Source organism: Lactuca serriola, chromosome 7 (genome assembly GCF_051521515.1).
Source record: "Lactuca serriola cultivar US96UC23 chromosome 7, Lser_US96UC23_V15, whole genome shotgun sequence".
Lineage (NCBI taxonomy): Eukaryota > Viridiplantae > Streptophyta > Magnoliopsida > Asterales > Asteraceae > Lactuca > Lactuca serriola.
In genome coordinates this window covers 5,795,777-5,820,326 of record NC_136414.1, presented here as the reverse complement: position 1 = coordinate 5,820,326, position 24,550 = coordinate 5,795,777, and the positions used below count along the sequence as shown (strand labels likewise).

Below are 24,550 nucleotides of genomic sequence, written 5' to 3'. Positions count from 1 at the left end.
ATTAAGGAGGCTCAACTCGACGCTTTGAAACCTGAAAACGTGGCGGGTGAATCCCTGAGAGGGATGGAAAAGAATTTGGAAGTCAAGGGTGGCGGAGCCTTATACCTCATGGATCAGATCTGGACACCGAAACACGGTGGCTTTAGAGACTTGGTCATGACAAAGGCACACACCACTCGTTATTCCGTGCTCCCGGGTTCAGATAAGATGTATCTATAGATCTTAAAAAGTTATACTAGTGGCCTAATATGAAAGCAGAGATTGCTACCTTCGTGAGTAAATGCCTTACTTGCGCCAAGGTCAAGGTCGAATACCAGAAACCCTCCGGTCTTCTACAACAACCGGAGATACCGGAATGGAAGTGGGAGCGGATCACTACGGATTTCATAACCAAGTTGCCCAAGACAACGGGTGGACTTGATACCATATGGGTCATCGTTCACAGATTAACCAAGTCTGCACACTTCCTGCCTATCAAGGAAACAGACAAGATGGAGAAACTTACAAGAACTTACATTAGGGAGATTGTACGACTACACGGTGTTCCCTTATCCATTATCTCGGATAGAGATTGTAGATTCACTTCGAGGTTCTGGCAGTCGCTACAAAGTTCCCTAGGAACTAGGCTAGACATGAGTACCGCCTACCATCCACAGACCGACGGACAGAGTGCGAGAATTATCCAAATCTTGGAAGATATGTTGCGAGCCTATGTGATCGACTTTGGGAAAGCATGTGATACTCATTTACCCCTTGTCGAATTTTCCTACAACAGTTATCACACGAGCATAAAGGCTGCTCCATTCGAGGCCCTCTATGGCCGAAAGTGCAGATCCCCTCTGTGTTGGGCTGAGGTGGGTGATACCCAATTAGCTAAAGGACGAGTTCCTGACAGCACTCTCACAGGTCCGGAGATCATACGGGAAACGACAGAGAAGATCGTTCAGATTCGTGAACGATTGAAAGCCTCTAGAGACCGACAGAAAAGCTACGCTGATAAGCAAAGGAAACCGTTGGAATTCCAGGTGGGTGACCGCGTTCTATTGAAGGTCTCACCCTGGAAGGGCTTGATACGCTTCGGAGATCGTTGAAAACTAAATCCAAGGTACATAGGGCCTTTTGATATTCTTGCAAGAATCGGCCCTGTAGCTTACAAACTTAACTTACCACGCGAACTCAGTAACGTACATTCTACTTTCCACGTCTCGAACTTGAAAAAGTGTCTGTCCGACGAGACTCTTGTAATCCCACTCGACGAGATCGAGATCAACGAGAGCCTCAACTTTGTGGAAGAACCTGTAGAGATCATGGACCCAGAGGTCAAGCAATCGAAACAAAGCCGTATCCCGATAGTGAAGGTCTGCTGGATCGCCAAGCGAGGACCTGAATTCACTTGGGAGCGAGAGGATCAGATGAAACTGAAATACCCTCGTCTTTTTACTTAGTTATTTGTAACTACTTAATTGCTTAAACTCTAATTTCGGGACAAAATTCTCTCTAACGGGGGGATGATGTGATAAACCGAAATTTCTAACTTATACATTCTTCATTTTTATCAAAGTTAGCCTCGTTTTGCTGTTTTATAATGAAGTTTTGGGTCTATAGGAGTGCTTTAGACTTAGTATAATCAAGATATGAGTCGTAGAATGGGTTAGTATGTGTGTAGCAACACAAAATCGGGCCAAACACACCAAACAAGGTGTATGCGGCCGCACACCCATGCCCAGCCGCACACTCTCCCATATATATATACTACACTTGTCATTTTTGAACACTTTTTCACTTCTTCAAAGCTAGAACACGTTTTCTCTCAAGTACCATCCAAAGTTTCACGCCAAACTTCAATCAAGTGAGTGATTCATCCTTTGTTTAGTTAATATGTGACCTTAACTAGCCTTTCCCCTTGCCTTGATCCATGAAAACATCCATTTTTAGTCAAGAACACCAAGAACATGAAGAACACACACTAGTTTTGGACCTTAATCACCCTTTCAAGCCTCTATAACATGTATACACTTATCATAACTTGTTATATGCTAAGAACACTTGATGATATGCTAGAAAACCATGATTTTATCATGTTCATAAAGGGTGTGCGGCCGCACACACCCTTTTTAGGTCCAAAAGTGGTAATACACTTCATATAAGGCTAAAACATGAAGTAAGAAACCTTCCTAAATGAGTCCTAAAGCTTTAAAATACATTTTGGCACATTCCATAGGGAGTGTGCGGCCGCACACGCACAAATGGTGTGTATTTTGACCATACACTCCCTTGTATAGCCATATACCTCTTATATACAATCATATATGGTTGTAACACTTCAAAATAAGTGTTTACTAGCCTCTAAGGTAGCTTCAATTCAATAATTAGATGTTATAAGCACCAATTATATTCATATATGTATCATGATATGTTAAATAGGATCCGCGTGTGTGCTCAAGTCTTCACTTGACACTTAGCATCCTATACAATCCGTTCATCCAAACCACTCACTACATGTGAGTTCATACCCCTTAATTAACCTTTTAAATGTTTTTAAATGCTATTATGGGGGGAATACAAGTTGAACAATTATAGTTATTATATCAATCACATGTGATTAATAACTACCAAACAAGTGGTCTTCTTACTTTTCAAACCGTGATATCAAACTGTTTTACTTCAAAATGTCTTACAAACTCTTTTACATGTCAAAAACTATTTCTTAAACTCTTTTAAACTTATATTCTGTTAAAAGTGTATCTATATAGATATAGTTATATAAGTAGAATTGAAAGGACTTAGGACTGATAGCTCACCTTACTTCCTGTTCCTTGTTTGGTTGTGGACTTAGGGTATCAGGGTTATCTATCCGAGGGTCGTTTGAATCCTAGTTATATATTATGTATATGTATATAGATATAAAAGGTTACTTCATTCAGTACAATACCTTTGGGTAGCAAGGGTATACAAACAAGCTCATATACACAAACAACATTACTAGTAAACTATAATAGGTATAGTTTAGAGATATACTAATAGTATTACTAGAACAATGAAACATACAAAGAGTCAGTTCATACATGAGTCAATAACAAACAATAGATACTATGATGAGAAACTAACAAGAGATACTATAACGAGAAACACACGATAGATACTATGATGAGAAACTAACATACAGGCTAGACAGAGAAAGAACACACAATACAGCTAGCACATACATTAAATATACATTAATACAATTATGTGAGCCATTAAACGGGGCATGACACTACCTGCCATGACCGTTTTTGTATCCAGAATCTCCTTAATTGGGGAGCGTATGAGTTTGTGTATAGATCTATACTGGATTGACTATCCTACACCTTGCTGCTCGCTACAGTGGGACGTGCAAGTCTACGGGTGCCAAATGTCATTTCTTACGGCGTCTTACATCATCGATTTACTATTGAGTCGGTAGCATAGTACAGGCCGATCACATGGTACTTTAAATAACAATTGGTTTAAGGTAGTTAGTACAGCAGTAGTGACTTAATACAACACTACAGTACTATAATATTTTTCCCATTACATTCACTTCGTGAACATTCACACGATGCACGGTAATGTAAAAACTATATTTTTGGTTAATGATAGTCGGAATTGGGAAAATACACACTCTTACAAGAGACACACATACATATACTAGATGCCTTGATAGAAGGCTACTTTTAGTAGGAAACATATGGTTTTCTAGGAGTGTTCAAACAAATACAAACTTTACAAAACTTATACATCACATCTTACAAACATCTTACAAATGCTTTCATACAAACATATACACTAATAGACTTATGATCTCGCCAACTTTAAAGCTGATAAACTCTTTCAAAATAACTTGTACTCTCAGGTCACCAGTAGACAGGTAGCGGAGCTAGGTTTTTGAGAAGACGGAGCTCGTTCAAGACTCCTCTTTTATTTTGATGTATATTTTTGGTGTCTATATAACTTGACAGAACACACTTGTATGAAATTATATTTAATGCAATGGATGATGTTGTTGCTTGTTTACTACTTTGCATTGTTGTGATAGTACATGACGTCCTCCACCCCCGAACGTTTCCGCCGTTCATGGTTTTGGGGTGTGACACCAACTCGCCGAGTCTAGATACTGACTCGCCGAGTTGAGTCGGGCAGAGGCAAGAAAACTCGTTTTCAGCAAGCAAACAATTAAAGCATCACATACAATTGAAACCAATCATGGCTATGATACCACTGATGGGTTTTATGCATAAGAACAATCTTATGTGCTCATACAAACCTTAATGCTTGGATCTAGGTTTCTCTATTGTACATGCTTTGAATCCGAGACTTACAAACCTAGATCTATCATATATAATTCGAAATTATCATTAAGAAAATAGATCTAAGTGTTTTACCTCTTTAAAGTAGCTTGAAATCCTTGTAATCTTCTTGATCTTGAGCTTAGAGTCACAATTGTAACTCCTCTAATGGTTCACAAACCCAACAAGCAAGAAGGCAATATGAGAGAGGATGAGAGATGCTAAAATAGGCCCTAGGTTCTCTTGGAATCAAGTGTAGCCGATTTCCAAAGCCTAGGGGTCTTATTTATACTGCTGGCTGCTAGGGTTTCACTCTAAACCCTAATGGACAGCTTAATCACCAAGCGGCCCATAGAACCTTCTAGATTAGGGCCTTTAGAAAAAAATACGATGGATCCCCGTCATAATTTCGTTCACCCCTTAGTCCATTAGGTTTCCAAGCCCAAAACTCAATTATCATACATTTAACAGTTTATACCCATTTATCCAATTAATCTCTTTTAGTCACCAAATTAATTCCTAATTAATTTATGACTAATACTAATTAAATAAATATGATTTCTCCTTTAATATATTATTCTTATAATATATTAATAAACCATAATATTCTCCCTCTCTCTCCTTAAATTACCTTGTCAAGTTGCTTTGGAGAAGGCAACCCAAAAGGACCATGTACAACCGGATCAAGTACATACCAAATATAATTACGGGCTTAGACACTAATCCAACATAAGCTTGGATGTAGATTTCAATCGACTTCATTCTATTCTTTTTTTTATTAGGTAATTTGGTACTCTTCTATTTCTTCATTCTCCAAAGAAAGAAATATATTGCAAATATGTTTGAAGTGTATAGAGGCGAAGATGGTGGATAACTAATAGTTATGAGATTGGGTCAAAATGAATAATTTATCATTGTGAATCAGAATAGATGAATCCCAGTTGGTTGATTGATAAGTATTATTTTTAATATACATTATTAATTTGAGCTATTAAACATGCTTACAGAAGTATATTATTTAAATTATAATCCAAAGTTATCTATCTATGAATACATGAGATTCAAAGTATTTGAGGATATTTGGACACCTTTCAGCTCATTTCTATATATAGAACAATGTTAAATGTTTTGATCAAAATATGCAATGAAAAGAGTTCTCTTACGAATTTAATCCCTTGCTTTTCAATCTCTAAATATTATTAAAAGAGAACCTTAAATTCTAATCTTAAGAAATCAGGACCGTTCATTACATTTCAATCATTGATTTTCTACCCTAGGATTGTTTTGCTGGCATCATCCTGGATATTCAAACACCGTTACAAGATTGTCTCTTCTTTCCTTCGTGATCTTCCTTCTCTCTCTCAATAGTGAAGCCCGAATATCTCTGATTATTATCTTCGTGCGCACAACTAAAAGTCTTCTCCATCACCACATTCATTCCTCTCTCTCTCTCTCTCTCTCTCTCTCTCTCTCTGTCTCTCTCTCTCTCTCTCTCTCTCTCTCTCTATATATATATATATATATATATATATATATATATATATATATATATATATATATATATATATACACAAAAAAAAACACGCTTCTGTTCTTCACATCTTCTCATATCCATCGCCTTTCGGTTTTCTTTCTCTACAATTCTGTTGATTATCGCCTCGATATTCTCCGATCAATTGTCTGCGACCATGGTTAATCTCTTCAAAAAAACATTTATCTTACTGTTTTTACTTCGTTTGACTTGTTACATGACATATCTGTGTACTTTAGTTTTCTTCCTTTAATCGCTATTATACTGATTGTTCGTTTTTAATCTATGCATGTGTTTCCGTATGAATGCATCGAATTATGTTTTGTTTAGTGTTTTGATGTTAGGTATTCGATATGTTATATGTTCAGTTTTGATGAATTTGAAACCCTAAAGTTGTAAATGGACCCAGATTTGTTTATCCCGATGTTACTTTTCAGATTCGGAACTGATTTGAAAACTTAGTTGTCTGACTTAGTAGTGTTTAATCTTATTACAGTGAAACCGTGTGATTCTTGTTTATTTTCAAGTATAATTGATTTGAAAAGTTATAGCTGACAGTTGTTGTTCCATACATGGACAATTGTTTAACTTATAGTAAGCCCGAAGATTTGATGAATGTATTAAACATTTTGTTGTCTTTGTGTAAGGACATATGTATTGGTCATAACTTCTCGCAAAGAGGTTGGAACTTACCATGGTTATCCTGTCTTCAGAGTCATGTCTATGAAGTTCTTATCCAGTAATGAAGGTTTATGCCATCTTAATAATCAGCAAGTAAGTTCATTTATTTTGCAAGTTGTTCCATTAAGTCTCACACCTTAATTGTTTCATAAAACTATCATTATACAGAAAAAAGATGAGGCTTACTTCCAGACATTGTTGAGAACTGTAGAGGAGACTCGTGGATTGTATATTTCCTACAAAACATATATTACATTAAAGTATGTGTTCTTATTGAATGATGAACTCCTATAATTTGGTATTTGGATATTGTTATTATGTTAGAAAACCTTTTTCATTTCAAAGAAATTTGATGTCTTACAGCTTACACAGAAGATATAAGATGGCTGACTGATTGATGAGTAAACCAATTTGGAAGCAAGTATATTCTCACATATGATATTCTGTTTTAATTGCAAATTTTATTGAAACTGAACAATTGTTGTAGTATGATGGATTCGAGTCATCATTTTTATAGGTCCGAGGTTCAATTCCTCTATTGTGGGAGCAAATTGTTGATCTAAGTTATAAACCGCGTCTTGCTGTTATTGAGCATCAACAATCAAGATACAGTATGGATTCTATCATAATAACTTCATTTACTTTAATGAATTCATGATTTATACTTTAATGAGAATATTATATTATATATTATTTCCTTAAAGTGTGTGATGTTTTATTTACATAGTTAATTTTAACCTTGTGTTTAACTGGATGCAGCCCATGGTGGTGAAATGTCACTTTCATGATCTTATGCAAAGATATGGAGATACTATTGTTGTTGACTTAACTGACCAGGTAACACATTGACCCAAAGCATTAACAGATAAATGATGATTAAATATTTGACTATTTGGCCATCCCTGTTTAAATATATATCATATTTAATCTTTAAACTTGGAATTTGCCACAGAAATGGAAAAGCTTCCTGATGTTAAGTGATTCTTTAATATTTATTCATGTCTTAGGATTTAATAAGTTATATCATTTGATTGCAATTTTAATGTGAGCTTATTGTTGATTCAGATATGTCTCATTTTATTTCCATCAATGATGTGGCAACCGAAATTTTGAGAATTTGAAACTTTTGTATGATGAAATAGCTGATGACTTTGAAAAGAAGGGGTATTAGCAAAACTTAACTACACTGTTTACAATTTTGTCACCTGAAATGGTTTCCTTAAAAATGGAGCTATAATGGTTTTTTTTTCCATAAAACCATTTATAAATTTCACTGTTCGAGCTCAGCAGACTCTTCCTCCAAACCACAAAAGGAGAGTTGGTAGCAGAGTAGAAATGAATCATCCGATCCAACTGCTTTTCCATTCTTCAAGCCCTAAAAGGGTAAAAATGTAAAATTGGTGTTTTTTTTTATTTATTTATTGTTGCAGAGTTACCTTGCAAGGATATCTTTGAATCAACGGATGTGTGCCCTAACACAATCAGAAAGCATTTGTAGTTTCACAGCTGATGAAGATCTTGAGATTTGCAGGACTTGTAAGGCCTTTTTTTCCATTAAGTTATGTCTGGCTAAAGTGATGTATAGATAAATTATGTTCAAACTTTTGGAATACTTAGGTGGATCAAGGTGATGAAATCGACCTCGAGTATTCTGGAACCAATGCTCTAAAAGCGGACATTGTCAGGTAATAATAATAATGATAATAATATTAAAAATATTAAAATTTCTTATCCTTCCATTCTCATTCATGATGTTTTTTTAAGATATGGGAAACAGACTATCCGGCTTAATCAAAGATGGGATGAGTGCCCTTACAAGATATTCTTTAAATAATTTCCAAGATGGAGTTCGTCAGACAAGTTTCTCAATCTCTTGTGTGTGCAAAAAGACGTGAATGCCCTCATCATAGAAAATAGCTCTTCATCTTTTTTCATGATTATTATTATTATTATTATTATTATTATTATTATTATTATTATTTGTGTTTTTCATGATGCAATAGACCTAATAAGTGGTAACTATACTGCTAATGGAAACATTCCTTCCCCATTTCAACTAAACAAATTTGAAACATGCACTGTAAGTGATCATTACTTATCTCCAGATATTATATATTATATTTTGTGTTATCTTTTATCTTTTAATTACTAAACAATTGTTATATATTTTATTGGGGATATATATATATATATATATATATATATATATATATATATATATATATATATATATATATATATATATATGTTAAGTTGTTTCTAGTGGCATCGACTTTATTGATTGGAGGGTTAGCAACATTAACTAATGGAATCCCTGATTCCATAGCTCAAGATTGCAAATTACAGGAAATGTTCCCTAAGGTTTGATTGTTATTTCTGTTTCACTTTTGCACTCAAGATTCAACCATCATTATCCAGCTTATTATCACATTTTCTCTATTTATGTTCTATTTTTTTTAAAGATTTTGATATCACAACCAAAGCAATGTCTTCTAATGATAAATTAGTAAGCATATCTTTTTGTTTTGTTTACATTTATTATGCGAACTAAATAGCAATTGAATCAGTATTAATTTTTGGAACTGATTACGATTATGTTTTTCACTTCATATTAGGTGAAATAAATCAGATTTTGACAACCTAAAATCAATTGATTATGGTTCTTCAAGCCTAAATAATTGTTCATATTCAAACACAGGTTATGAGTAACTTAAAGTAAATTGATTCACAAGAGTTCTAAAAGGGCATCCAGTTCAAAACAAATATGGGCACGGGTTCTTCTTCTTTACTCGAGTTCTTGTTTCCTTACAATGAAAAAAATATTTGTTCATTGTCATTTACAATTATTTTTTATGTAGTGGAATGGTAAGAATACCAAACAAGACAATAAGGCTAATAGTACCAACTTTTATCAGCGTTGTATTTGGATTCTTTTTAGGAGTATCCCCCCAACAATTTCATTATCGAAGGTACACTTTCAACAATTTTATCATTCTTTGATTCACATGAACATAATTTTATCAAAAGTAGTTAAAAAAAGTAAAAAGTATTATCTTTGAAACAGATGAACTTTCCATCTACTCTACTTCCATCCATTGATCTTGGTTACATAGAGGACAAATACTCAGGCCTCCCATCACAAGCGCTCTTGAATGTTTGGTCTTTAATAAGGCATCACAAGGGATTATAATCATATGAACCCGAGGGCAAAAAGATAATTTTGTTTATTGTTATTCCATTTTGTGTATCCGTGTGTGTTAAATGCTTTTAACTTGTAATGCAGATATGGTTGCCAACAAATCCTCAAGGTATTGAAAGACTACCACTAGGTATATTTACTTCTGAGTCTAATCTGTACTCTATGGTGTTCCCAATGAGGTATATATGATATATCTTCTTTAAAATCCATTATTTTAATTTTATATTGGTAATTAGTTAACTACATTTAGTTGATTAGGTGAAATTTTGTATTTTTCAGGACTTGATTATCAAACCAAGGTACCTTGTAACATTTACAGTGGGTTATGAGTAGAAGGATAACATTGATAAAGCTGTGAAAAAGGTTGGTAATATGGAAAGGTTTCATTTCTTTAGGTATATTACTTTTTCGGAGGATATTAGAATGAAACTAATCCTGTTGATTATCAAACCATATTTGGGAATGAAACTAACTCTATTGATTTATGGTTCAAAGAATTTTGGAGGATATTAGACTGAAGTTGTTTGGTTTCAATTTAGGTTATTTGGGTCTAAATATGGAAATCTATAAAATTAGAATATTCCAGTTCAAAATGATGAATGTTTTCATGGGGATTAAAATCTTGTCTGATTTAGGTTGGAAGTTTAGATGGCAGAATTGTAGGCATGGGGAAAATAAATACAAAAGGTTTTACAAGCCTGCAGATTCTAATAACAGGAAAAATGATAGGAATTAGATAGTTAAATACTTAAAGGGGTAAAAGGGTAATTCCTAAATAGAGTTTGTTAGAGGTTTGCTAATAAATAAAAGGTAGGATTGCATTGTTAGGTAGGCAGAAATATTCTTAGATTGGTGTTAGTCTCAAGGCTGTTTGGTTCAAGTGTAGTCAAAGTTACTGGGTTATTTGGTTTTATTTGACCAAACAACAATTTTGGTATTTTCTTTTATGGAGGAGTTTTAAGTTCAAGATTGGATGCCTATCTTTTGGAATCAATAAAGGAATTGACTGTAAATGGTTTTTGAGTAATTTTTCCTATAAAATTACAATGCATTTCAGTTTTATCCTGAATTTCATTAGGTTCTTACCTTTTGATATAACTTGAAGTGTGCATGTATACTATATTTTTTCTTTCATCTAAAGTAATAAATTTCTTCTATATATATTTTTGTTAGACAACATATTTCTTTAGTATATAAATTTAAAGAAAAATGATGGAATAATAGATATATTGTACACATCAAAACTTTAAATGTTAAATAATGCAAATTGTAAAAGAAACGTAAATAAGAAGACGAAAAAAAACCGAATTATGAAATACAACTAATAATTTGGAGTATTAATTATGCTTACAGTTAGTAAATTAAAAAAGAAACTCAGTTGACAAGTAAAAAAAACGACGCAATTGGCAATTGGTAAGTTAAATAGCAGTTTGTATATGAACTTATGTAATGTATATTAACTTATGTAAGGGAGCTGATACTTCCATTTATTGGCAATTGGTAAGTTAAATAGCACTTTGTATATTAAGTTATTAACTTATGTAATGTATATTAACTTATGTAATGGTGCAGATACTTCCACTTATTTTTTTTATTAATCCACTTGATAAAATTGTATTTTTCCTTTTATGTACTTTAAAAACCTTTGAAAACATAGTCATAAAAAGCTTTGATTTCATCCCTTATATATTATATAGATTTTGTATAAGTTTTTTTATTTAAATCTGTTAAATAGCATCCTACTTTATGATTGTGCAGTTTCACACGTATTTACCATTTTCCAGTTTTACATGTTTTTGCCATTTTCCATTTTTACTGTTTTTCACTTATGTTTTCGTTTTCATTATGATAAGGATGAAAAGGGTATTCACATATTTTATGCTTACGAGATAGAGAGCAAGTTACCCCACCTTTTGAGTGAGAAATATTATTACTCTTTTTCTCTTCACAAAAGTCCCGATCTCAGTCCAATAACGCTTGTACAACTATCATTGCTTGATGTACACGCCACCAAAGAAAAATTATTGCAAGATATGTGTTTTTTTACATGTGTATTTTTGTTCATTTTTTCAAATTTACTTATATGTGACGAGGAAAGTCGTCAAACCAATAACACAAAGTCCATTTATGTTACTTTATTTTTTTATGCGTTTAACGCGGGTCATAATCTAGTTTGTTACTAAAATTTTACCGACTATCTTTACTGGAAAAATTAGCAAAATTTTGAAAGTTAAGATAATGTTTTCACATAACTTGATTAAAAGTTTGATTCATTATGCATATTTATAAAATCATATAACTTCATTATTATATAGTAAGTAAGTTAATTAAAAACATCCCAAAAAAATTGAATGCCATCATCATTTCAATGGGCCGAATGAGTACGTTTCATAATGGATTTAAAATAGAAAAACAGATTGGGCCTCTTGTTCGTTTCAAAACGGTGAAAGACCCATTGTCAAACAACTACATAATATTTATATTAGAAGTTTAACGCGTTTAGAAAAAATTGTACACTTAATATTTGGCAACTTGATAAAATGTTAATGAGTTTTCATAATTTTGTACTTGAATAAATTTATAAATTATACATGTTTTGAAGACTTTTAGTATAAATGTATATTTTATTAGGGTGAGGTTCAATAGAGAACCATAATTAACCAAGGAACCTAGGAACCATTTTTTTTTTTAACTTTTAGAACTTATTTTTTATAAAAAAAAAAACTAAAAATACAAAAATTCATAACTTTTAATCCTTTTTCCAATGATATCAAATTCGATTTTTTTTATTTTTATATTTTTTTTACGTCAAATTCACAATGTGAATCCGAAATATATTTTTTATACGTCAAATTCACTCGGTGAATTTTTATATTTTTACATCAAATTCACAATGTGAATCCGGTGAATCCGAAATATATTTTTTAAATATTTTTACGTCAAATTCACAATGTGAATTTTTATATTTTTTTACGTCAAATTCATACGGTGAATCCGAAATATATTTTTCACATTCACAATATTAATATATGAATTTAAATATTTTTAGATATGTTTTCGATAATGAATAAGCTCTAGAAATTGAAAAAAGATTTTGTTCCTTGAAGAAACAATGGTTATGGTTCTCTATTAGACTTTTCCCTACTTCATTATATAATTTTTATTTTATTTTAAAAATATTTTTGTAAAAGTTTTTTTTTTGGGTGACAAAAACATCTTTAAAATAAAATAAAAATTAGTGAACATTCAAATAGGTAAGTTATTTCACAGTGATTTCGTACAAGCTATTACAGAATCATTTATATTGATCATTATTATGATTTTCTAAAAGAAAAAAGGAATGCAGTTAAAGTTAAACCCTAGGGTTAAGGGCTCTCCAATTTAAGCCCAAAATCAGATTCTCTAAAAAAAGCATCATTCCTTCCTGGGCTTTCTTCTCCATATCCATGAGAGCGGTATGGGAATGGGACTACTCCTTCGTCCCTCGACCTCCGTTTCTTGTCTTCCGGGCGAATTTCTCTGCTCCAGCTACTTAAGCGGTAAGTAAGTTATTTTAATTTGTAATTGATTCATACAATTTATCAGTCTTTGCTTTCCCTGTTCAAACCAAAGCGTGATTCTTGAGTTGTGATTATGTTTACGGTGTAAAATTAGGTTACAAATCAGCGACTCCGATTTTGTTTATTGACATACTGTTTATGTACGTATATACAGCAGTTCAGACCGAGCGATTTAAATGTCAAATTCTCATCATCGTCATATTAACTCACACTTGACATTGATTGATTTTGATTTGGGAAGTGGATGCACCAAACCAAACTGAAAAAGATCCAATATTATCTGCGAAGCTCATAGAAATTGAAATACTTATAAGGTGCTTTAGAAGAGGCTTGTTGATGCAACGCCATCCATGCCTATAGTTTGAAGATTTTGTGGATTTGTTTCTCTCATTCTTCTGGTTACCATTATGTTTGAGTTTGACAGTTAACCTCCTTGTTTTCAACCATGTGAGGAAGCAACAAAACCAGTCCAAGCTAAGTACAAACACACTGCAGATTGCAGAAGACGAATCGACAAAAATACATGCTCTAGATATCTGGTATACCCATGCATATTGAAAGTTGCAGAGCTAAAGAGAAAGATGATGAAGGGCTCTCAAATCTTAAAGGAAGCCAGGAAAGTCCATCAACACATGAGCAACACATGCTGCTACTACTCCACCGCTAACACTCCTGTTCCTGTGGCTGTGGCTGTGGATCCATTTGCTGCCCACCCTTCACACCACCACCTCTCCACTATTGAATCCAAATCCCAACTTCTGAAATCTTACACAGTTACTCCCCCAATCAAACCCTGGCCTCAAAAACTCTACCCCAAACGCCTTGTCTCCATCATCACCCGCCAACAAAACCTTGACCTTGCCCTCCAAATCTTCTACCATGCTGGGAACTACCACCCTGGCTTTGAACATAATTACGAAACCTACCACTCCATCATCCACAAACTCTCTCGTGCACGTGCCTTTGAACCTGTTGAAACCCTTCTTTCCCAGCTACAAAAGAAATCATCAAGCATCAAGTGTGGGGAGAATCTTTTCATCGATGTCTTACGTAATTACGGTATCGCCAGCAGACCAAAAGATTCCTTACGCATCTTCTTGAGGATCAAGGAATTTGGTGTCACAAGATCCGTACGTTCTTTAAACACCCTTCTAAATGTTTTGATTCAGAACAGAAAATACGAATTGGTGCATGCTTTGTTCAAAAACAGTCAAAAGAAGTTCAATATCACACCCAATGTGTTTACTTGTAACATTCTTTTAAAAGCATTCTGTAAGAAGGGTGATATAGAAGGTGCACTCATGGTGCTCGATGAAATGCCTGCAATGGGGATGGTGCCGAATGTTGTAAGTTATACTACTGTAATGGGAGCTTATGTTTCCCAAGGAGATATGGTGGGTGCAAAGAAGATGTTTGATCAGATTCTTGATAGAGGCTGGATCCCTGATGCCACCACTTACACAATCTTGATGGATGGGTTTTGTAAGCAAGGGAGATTGGTTGATGCTGTGAGAGTGATGGATGAGATGGAGGATAATAAAGTTGAGCCCAATGATGTTACTTATGGGGTTATGATTGAAGCTTTTTGCAAAAACAAAAAGACAGGTGAAGCTTTGAATTTGCTAGATGATATGTTTGAGAAGAAATACGTGCCGACTTCTGCTCTTTGTTGTAGATTGATTGATGTGTTATGTGAAAATGGGAAGGTTGAGGATGCGTGTGATCTGTGGAAGAAGCTCTTGAGGAAGAATTGTACTCCTGATAATGCCATATCAAGTACACTTATACACTGGTTGTGTAAAAAGGGGAAGATTTGGGAAGCAAGGAAGCTGTTTGATGAGTTTGAAAGGAGTTCGATTCCTAGTGTTTTAACTTATAATACCCTGATTGCTGGTATGTGTGAGATGGGAGAGTTGTGTGAGGGTGGTAGGTTGTGGGATGACATGGTGGAGAAGGGATGTGTTCCTAATGCATTTACATATAACATGTTAATCAAAGGGTTTTGTAAAGTTGGTAATGCAAGGGAAGGGGTTAGGATTTTGGAGGAGATGTTGGGGAAGAGGTGTTTACCGAATAAAAGCACTTATAATATCTTACTTGTGGGGCTCTGTAACTCAGGGGAGGAAGATGAAGTGACGAAGGTACTTGAGATGGCTGCTTCAAATGGACAAATGATTGATGCAGATGTTTGGCAACTTCTTGTAACAAAGTTTGGTAGTAATTTTAGTAAGATAGGAGAAGGCCTTTTTCATTCCATATTGCTAAAGTAAAGGCCTTTTTCATTCCATATACAAAACATACTCATTTGACTCATTTAACATTAAGTTTAGAATTTTGATCATCAATTCAAATAGTATGAAGTTGTCGCTCTCTTTTGGAACCTTTGCATAAACTATCTCTTGTTTACATTTTAATAATTCTGATTTACATGAGATCAAATAGGATTTGAAATGAGCTCAATAGGGTCTAAGATAAGCCTAATTACATATTGCAGAAATGGATACAAAGAATAGGTGCGATAATGAAACAAAAAGCATAGAGACAAAGGAAAAATTGTATCACAAGACAAGGGGCAATGTAGGGTTACACACTATGTAACATAGTGGTACACCGATGGTTGTGTAGTGGTACATAGGGGTAAAAAAGGGTCCAAACCTGACCCGATTGGACCCAGAAGCAACCACCACCATCTGTCACCACAACCATCACCATCAAAACACACACAAACTTGGAAATTGCCACCACCACTTGCCTCCTCCACCACCACCACCCACTGAAAATCAAAAGGCATAACACATATGGCGGCAACCAAGGTTTTAAAATACAGAATCAGGCCTCGAGGCGTATACCCCTAGCCTCACGAGGCGTAAGTCTCGCGGCGGAATAAAATAATAACAATAATATATTATACTAATCATAAAAACATACTAAAGATCAATTTCAAACATAAAAGTCTTACTTAATGTCCTTATACCAAAAATAAAAGGGATAATGACTTGAAAGGGTAACGAACTTTTGACTTTGTTCACATTTAGTCACTAAACTTTTTTTCGTTATGTATTTATCATTGAACTATTGAAACTGATCACATTTTACCCTTATGACCGACTGTTACCGGTCATAAGGGTAAAATGTGAACAGTTTCAATAGTTTAGTGGCAAATAGATAACGAAAAAAAGTTTAGTGACTAAATGTGAACAAACTTCCTATTGTATTATGTTTTAGCAAATTATTTATTTTTGTTTAATTGTAGCAACATTTGTTAATGAAGAAATCTATGAAATAAAAAAACAAAATGTAACATTCCGGATTTTCAGGTATCATAATTTAAGTATTTTTCTTTTGAGTTAAGAAGAGAGACTCGACGAGTTGACGCCTTAACTCGTCGAGTAAGGTCGTGACTGATGACTCAGATTAATGAATGGACTTGACGAGTCGGTGAGGCGACTCGACGAGTCCGCGCTGTTGGCAGAAACCCTAAATCTTTGGACTCAAGCCATATTTAAAGGTACTTATGGCCTTCAATTGCGACTACATTTCCCATAAGTGAGAACCCTAGCGAGCTTGAGTGTGTAGAGTGAGAGGAAGAGCTATCTTGAGCTTTTTGGTGTGATTTTGCAAGAAAGGAGAAGAGTTCCAGCAAGAGGGACCAAGGAAGGTTATTGTTCTGAGTTATTCAAGCAAGGAGCTTCATTCTGAGGTACAAAAATGAACCCCTTTCCTTCCCTATTGTGTAGATTCCATTTTGGGGTTAGGACTTGAATCACTTCATCTTTGGGGTTTTGAATGCCTCAAACCCCTCTTGCAAATTTGTGTTATAGATCTAGACCCTTCTAGGTCCAGAGAGTCGAGAATATGAAGTTTTAGTAGAGTAAACCTTGGGGTTTGAAGTTAGGAATCTGGACCTTTCTAGGTCCAGAGAGCCGAGAATATGAAGCTTTAGTAGAGTAAACCTTGGGGTTTGAAGTTAGGAATCTGGACCTTTCTAGGTCCAGAGAGCCGAGAATATGAAGCTTTAGTAGAGTAAACCTTGGGGTTTGAAGTTAGGAAGCATTTATTGGATTTTTATGGTATATATAGTTACTTTCATCTTACACATACTATGTGTGCATATTATTTGAATACTTATGTTGGACGTACTATTCTAGACAACCAGTGGAAGCACCAACATGCCCATAACCTGTAGGTGATGAATTACGAGTTCAGGCAATGTTGTAACTGCATATTCATGCGATGATACTCTAACCATTTACTATGAATTACAAGTTCAGACGATGTTGTAACTACGTATTCATGGGATGTCACAAATTCTGCATGACAAACCAATGGTCATAATTCACATCAGTGAGAATGGTTCATTTTTTTGTAAAACCAAAATCAGATTGGAAATTTTGATTTTTTATTTTGGAAAATGTCAAACCATTGGTTTTTTTTGTTTCGGTTTCGGTTTTTTGTTTTTTTTTTTAAATATATTTTCAGGGTTTTTTTTTATTTTATTTTTTATTTCATAGATTTTTTCATCAACAAATGTTGCTACAATTTAACAAAAATAAATAATTTGTTATAAAACATAATACAAGAGGAAGTTTGTTCACATTTAGTCATTGAACTTTTTAGAAGGAAACGAACTTTCGATTTTGTACACATTTAGTCACTAAACTTTTTTTCGTTATATATTTGTCATTAAACTATTGAAATTGTTCACATTTTACCCTTATGACCGGTAACAGCCGGTCATAAGGGTAAAATATGAACAGTTTCAATAGTTCAATGGCAAATAGACAACGAAAAAAAGTTTAGTGACTAAATGTGAAAAAAGTCGAAAGTTCGTTACCCTTTCAAGTCATTATCCCAAAATAAAAAGATACTAAAATTCTTAATAGTCTTCAAATCATGTCAAATTAGTAAAAACAAAAGCCAAATAGTAAAATTCATAATAGTATTCAAATCAAGCCAAATCAACAAAAACCAAGGTCATCATCATCTTCCATGTGACCGTCGAGCTTAACAGGGGGAGAAAGAAGAAACGAGAAAAGAAGGAAGACGGCTGGAACAAAATTAGGGCAAAAAAGATATCGCGTGCTTTCTAATGTCGAAAAGTCAAACAAAAAATGAAAAAAAAAGCCTGAACGCCTCATACGATTCATATTGGAATACCCCGCCTCGGACCGATTTTTACCGCCTCATTAGGTTGAGGTGTACGCCTCATTCTCCCCCTAAGACCGGAGGGTGTGGGTGAGAAACTCCCCTCACTTTTTGTGAGCCACAACACCTTTTCTCTCACTTTCCTTTCCTTCACCTAAACCCAAAGAATGCGTGGGAAACTGCCTCACTATTTTTTTTTTAAATATATTTCCTACAAATATTACTCATTTTGTAGAGAATTAAAAACCATGAGTTTTGATATATATTTTTTTATAACTTTTAGTAGGTATATAATTTAATACGTATTAAAAAAGATTAAAAAAAAAGTTGGCCAATAGGAATAGGAGAGAGAGTGAGGGAATGGGCTCCCTCACCTCCTTCCATCACCACATTTCCACCAGTCAAGGTGCGGTGTTCAGCTGAGAGGGAAAGTTTCCCTCACCTTTTCCATCGCCCACACCGTTCGGCCTAAGAAGCGACACAGCAGAATCGATTTTTGGCCGCCTCGCCTTAAGGCGTACGCCTCAATCGATTTTTAAAACCTTGGCAGCAGTTACTACGGTTTACAACGAAAACATCAAAGGCAGCGACACCACCACCACCACCATATGAAAATCAAAACACAGAGAGCAAGGCGTCGATGACTCGAGTTGGTAGTGGTTGCTTCTAGTGGTGATAAGGGATATGGTGAAACGGAAAGGGCGAGATAAGGGGTTTCAGTTTTCCAACAAAGGAAGGAGGGCGGTGTAGGTAGCTCCGATGGTCGGAAGACAGCGATGGTTGGTGGGGTTTGATGGCAAAGGGAAAGCGTGTTTCCAGTGGTGTGTGCAAATCCGAAAGGGACAATGTATGGTTGATGGCAGAGGGAAAGTGCATTTTAAGCGATGTGTGCAGACACGAAATAACGACATCTTTGGTTTTTCAGTGGAGGAAAGAAGGTGACGTAGGTAGCTTCGGTTGCCAGAAGACAGTGGTGGTTTGTGGGGTTTGATGGTGGAGGAAGGTGGTTCTAACAGTGTTTGCAAATCCAAAAATGGTGGCAGTTTTTGGTTTTCTGGCGGAGGGAGGAGGGTGGTTAGTTAGTGGTGGTTTTAGGCAGGTTCCATTAGGCCATCTGTTATACCCACCACTAACCACTATAAGGCCTTCTGGTATACCGAGCACGGAAGGCTCCGTGATTGACGTGGCAACGAGAATCGTTCGTGCACACCGTTATCCTTCATCTTCGTTGTCGATTGTGGTGGGCAGAACAAAGGAGAACGCCCAATCATTCTCTTCTCCTCTCTCTGACTTCTTCTTCTCCAACTCTTCTTTCTCTCTCTTCGTGTTCGTGGTGAGTACCCCAGTTGTTTGGGTGGTTCGTGGTTGCTGATTTGGAAGCTCTCCACGACCCTTGCTCGTGGAGAGCATTACAAATGGTCTAATGGTGGGTGTCACCTCATCACTACATTCAACCACTAAACCTATGGGATACCCACCACTATATGCTTCTTATTTTTTTATTTTTAAATTAAAAAATATATATTTTTTAATTAATTAAAATGTAGAGAGAGATAGAGAGACATGGAGAGAGAAAAAAATTGATTGGATGTTGTTGTACGTTCTCCCCACCACATTTGAGCATAAATTTTTCCACCACTAACCATCACTAAGAGTATGGGATGGTGTTCACATTTTTTGTTCGTGGTCACATAGACCACGAACATGCTCGTTATGAGTATACCATAAGGCCTTATGGCACTTGCAACACCTATTTTTTCTATCCGCAGTGGAAATTTTTTTGATTTCTTTTACATATTTTTCATATATCAGCAACCCCTACTATGTATTTCTGCGTCCGCCACCTATAGTTGTTAGTTGTTAGAAGTACCCACTATGGGCGATATCCAATTTCGGCTTAAATTGATACCCGATACTTAGACCAATTTAAAATATAGCACACTTTTTTTTTTTACGGCCGGTTAGTTTTTAAAAATTAAATATACAAATTTAGTTAATTCGTTTAGACCCTATGATGTTGTGCACCAATACACGATATCGTCATATTCGTATTCTAGCGGCAAAAAACAATTTCAACTAACTATTAACCACTATTCTTTTAATCCAATTTTCGAGGAAAGATTCTGCCAATCTCAACTCTATGATATGCCATACATATATATTGTCAAAATATAACTTAAGGAATATATAACATGGTTTGACAAAAATACAAGATATCCAAATTATTGATAATCATATAGCATACAATATTCCTCAACATAGTAATTGTGAATTTTTTTAAAGATGGTCTTTGACACTCAAGATTTTTAAATTAACATAATAATTAAGCGTATAACACATATAAATAAAAAAAACTATATAATGATGTTATCCTTTATTTATTTTGATTGTTTAAGACTATGTTTTCAAATGGGTCATTTAATCTATTAAATTAAATTCCATCACTAGACCATAACTCAATTCTTTTCATAAATTGATTTTTTTTTCCAATAAACTCAAAACTTGATGGAAAGCACGTCTATACAACTTATACATTTTATATATAACCACGTTGTGCGATATATATACTTTATTATAGTTAGTTAAAAAAAATTTTGTCAACTTTTTTCTTATCTTTTATTTTTATGTTTATTTATTTTTGTTAAAATTTGATATTGCTATATAAATATACAGGTATGGGGAAATACTACAGTTATTCAAAATAACATTTCAAAACATATTTTGGATAGTTATACTTAAGGGGGAATTTGTATGATACCGGAGATTTTTTTTCCAAACCGTATACCGTATCAATTATAGTTAATATGTAATTTCAGTTACAACTACCGTACCAAATATAATTGTACCAACTTAATTGGCTAACAATAAGTTCAGTTGGTACATGTTGGTTGGTAATGGTATATACCAACATGTATGAGTGTTTTGCGAATTAGGTTTTGTGTTATTGTGCACTTAAAGCATACATGTGTTTTTTTTTGTAAATAAGAGTTTTGTGAATGGTTGGAAAGGAAATTTCATCCAAAAAGATTATATAATTTTGTATCATGAGTTTATACTTAACAATGGAGTAAATAGGATACGTTAATATGAGTTTAAGCTTTAAACATTACTAGACGGTAAATGTTAATATCAAAGTTCTTGAACTCTTAACCATCAAATACATTTAAAGTTTTCCCTTTGGGGACATCTAATTAAATTGGAACGATACATAGAAGATTAGCATGACCCTTGGGCAAGGATGACACACACAAATCGATAGTCCAAAAAAATACATTAAAGTTAAAATATACAATCTTTTATATATATATATATATATATATATATATATATATATATATATATATATATATATATATATATATATAGGTTCAGGTTCATTTGAGACCATTCTAATTTTGTGAGACCGTGAGACCAAATCTAAAAATAATTTTAAAATGCAAAATAAATGGAAAAATCCAAAAATTCTTTTTTTAAATGTTATTTTCGGAACTTGAATTAACTAAAAAAAATATTAAAAAAATATAAAAAAAATAAAAATAAATAAAAAAAAATCCGTTTTTTTTTTGAAAAATACGTGAAATATTCTAAATAGAATATTTCACTGACATATTCTAAAAAATAATTTTAAAATGCAAAATAAATGGAAAAATCTAAAAATTCTTTTTTTAAATATTATTTTCGGAACTTGAATTAACTAAAAAAAATAAAAAAAAATTAAAAAAAATAAAAAAAAAATCTATTTTTTTTGAAAAATACGTGAAATATTCTAAATAGAATATTACACTGTACATATTCTAAAAATAATTTTAAAATGCAAAATAAATGGAAAAATCAAAAAATTCTTTTTTTAAATATTATTTTCGGAACATGAATTAACTAAAAAAAATAAATAAAAAAAATAAAAATAATAAAAAAAAATAAACAAATGCGTCTCACGGTCTCACAAAATATAAGTGGTCTCAAATGAACCTAACCCTATATATATATATATATATATATATATATATATATATATATATATATATATATATAAGTTGGTTGTTACGATAATACTATGGCATTTAAAACCTTGTGTCATTATTAGTTAATTGGTACGGTAATACCAGCCAAACTTGTTGGCTACAAAACATACTGGCTACCAACATAATTAGTTCGGTTGGTACACATGTATGTTGATTTTCCATGATATATATTTGTCATCCTTGTTATAATGGTATACTTACATGTTAGTTGTACGGGTAGTTCCTACATCGATTATGCATTAAAACGCAAAATGCATGTGACTATCGATACAAATGTTATGGAATGGACTTAGTAATAGTTTTCAAGTTGATTTCAACCAATAATAACAACAAAATGTGATTAGAAAATATCTACGTGACTACGTGGTTTGTAGTTAATTGTATATGAATGATGATTTTCTATCGAAGCCATATGCATGATACCGGAATGCCAATCAAATGTTGCGACGTATTTTATTTTGATTTTAAACATAAAATTGGTTAAAGATAAATGTAAGAAATGTATTAATTTACTTATATTTAATCATTGCAGTTAGAGTCTACTTATGTGTAATCATTGCACTTAGGGATACAATAAAAAAAACAAAACCGAATAACCGAATCAAACCAAATGATGGTGGTTTATTTGGTTAGGGTTATTCGGTAAATGCGGTTTGGTTAACCGAATAAGAATATCTTATTTGGTTTGTTTTTTTTTTTTTAATTTTCATTATTTTGATTAAATCAAAAAAATAGAATAAGCTATCTAATTAATATATATTTTATATTTGTAAAGTTTATATCTCTGAATTAGTATTTTTTTTATTCATTTTGATAGATTAGTTACTAAAAAAATATAACTCATTATTTGATTATTAACCATTACAATTTTATGATTGTTTATATTGTGTATTAAAAAGCAACAACTACTTAACCAAATATCAATCAACCTTCCATCATTTCTTTCATCTTCATATACCACCAAAGCTATTTTATCACGCCTCTAGAATTTGTATGACTACATCAACACTTTAAGGTAATACATCGTGAAAAACCGAATATAATATTTTATGTATTAGTGTATTTTTTTCATTTGGTAAAAGTTGAGTAAGTTTGTTTTTCTTTTAGTTTAATATTTAATTTAACATGCGAAATTTTATTCAGTTTAACAAGTAAACCAGACCAAATAAACCATAACCGAATTAACCAAAGCCGGTGAAATTGAACCTTATTTGGTTTGGATATGATTAGTTTTAATATTTAAAAAACCGATTAAAACGATAAACCAAAAAGAAACCGGTCGAATAACACCCTTACAAGTTACAACCCTAATTGCAGTAAGAGGAAAAATGATGCAAATATGTGTGCCATAGCATAGTCCATATTTCGTAGACGCATGATCAATCAACTAAACAAGATGTCAGATATTTATAAAAACTACGATTTTGTTCGATGCGTGCTGCGGCAACATCAATCGATTTTGTAAGTTATATTTTGACGATTGTATTGATAAAAGTTAGGTACAATTGCATTTGTTGGTTAATAAATATACAAAGTCGATATTACTAAATAACTTCAATATATATAGTCGAATGAAAAGGCATTATATGTGACAAAATCCATTCATAGGAATTGTATATAAAATAATCATGAAACATAAAGAAACTGAAATTTATCCTACACGTAAATAAAAATAAGTAAGATTTTTTTTATAAAACAAATAACAAACGAAAGTTCAAATAATCAAAAACATATTAAATGTGACCCGGCTACGTAGGAAGCGTACATAAAATTGAGCACGAAAACTTTAAAAAAATTACGCCGAAATATAGAGAAACTCAAATTTATATTAACACGTACATAAAGAAAGCAAGTAAGTTTTTTTTAATTAACAAACGAAAATTTTAAATTTATGTCGAAATGTTAACCACCTTGAATTTATACTGACACATAAATAAAATTAAGAACATAAAAAATAGTTTTTTTTAAGTTATCGAACGCAAAATTTACTAAGGAAAAACAGATTATGTATATTATGAGGATAAACATGAAAATTTATAAAATAGAGGGTGAAAATGATATTTACAAAGTTCAAAAAAAAAAAAAAACAAAGGGACAAAAAATAT

The 24,550-nt window shown here is 33.2% G+C and overlaps 1 protein-coding gene, 1 long non-coding RNA gene and 1 other non-coding gene across 15 annotated transcripts; all 3 read left to right on the top strand.

Moving 5' to 3' along the window:
* The first annotated feature begins 5,863 nt into the window (after window positions 1-5,863).
* Window positions 5,864-10,237, top strand: LOC145061439 (uncharacterized). Of its 11 annotated transcripts, none has more exons than XR_013687222.1 (13): window positions 5,866-5,998; window positions 6,486-6,612; window positions 6,688-6,779; window positions 6,883-6,940; window positions 7,037-7,130; window positions 7,279-7,356; window positions 7,950-8,055; window positions 8,137-8,204; window positions 8,284-8,880; window positions 9,218-9,293; window positions 9,378-9,488; window positions 9,584-9,897; window positions 9,998-10,237. It is a non-coding gene; the product is annotated as an uncharacterized LOC145061439 (long non-coding RNA). The 11 variants fall into 11 exon arrangements; XR_013687220.1 differs by having other exon boundaries at window positions 8,284-9,025; window positions 9,218-9,287; XR_013687221.1 differs by having other exon boundaries at window positions 8,284-9,025.
* Window positions 10,238-13,106: 2,869 nt separating this feature from the next.
* LOC145061788 (Pentatricopeptide repeat (PPR-like) superfamily protein) lies at window positions 13,107-15,648 on the top strand. Of its 3 annotated transcripts, none has more exons than XM_079009353.1 (2): window positions 13,107-13,257; window positions 13,433-15,648. In XM_079009353.1, exon 2 carries the CDS (start codon window positions 13,860-13,862, stop codon window positions 15,546-15,548), a length of 1,689 nt encoding a protein of 562 aa, XP_078865479.1. In that variant the 5' UTR covers window positions 13,107-13,257; window positions 13,433-13,859; the 3' UTR covers window positions 15,549-15,648. The 3 variants fall into 3 exon arrangements, with proteins under 3 accessions (XP_078865479.1, XP_078865480.1, XP_078865481.1); XM_079009354.1 differs by having other exon boundaries at window positions 13,117-13,257; window positions 13,436-15,648; XM_079009355.1 differs by having other exon boundaries at window positions 13,129-13,261.
* A 5,946-nt stretch (window positions 15,649-21,594) lies between these two features.
* LOC145065075 (U6 spliceosomal RNA) lies at window positions 21,595-21,697 on the top strand. Its single transcript, XR_013688227.1, has one exon. It is a non-coding gene; the product is annotated as a U6 spliceosomal RNA (small nuclear RNA).
* Window positions 21,698-24,550: the final 2,853 nt, after the last annotated feature.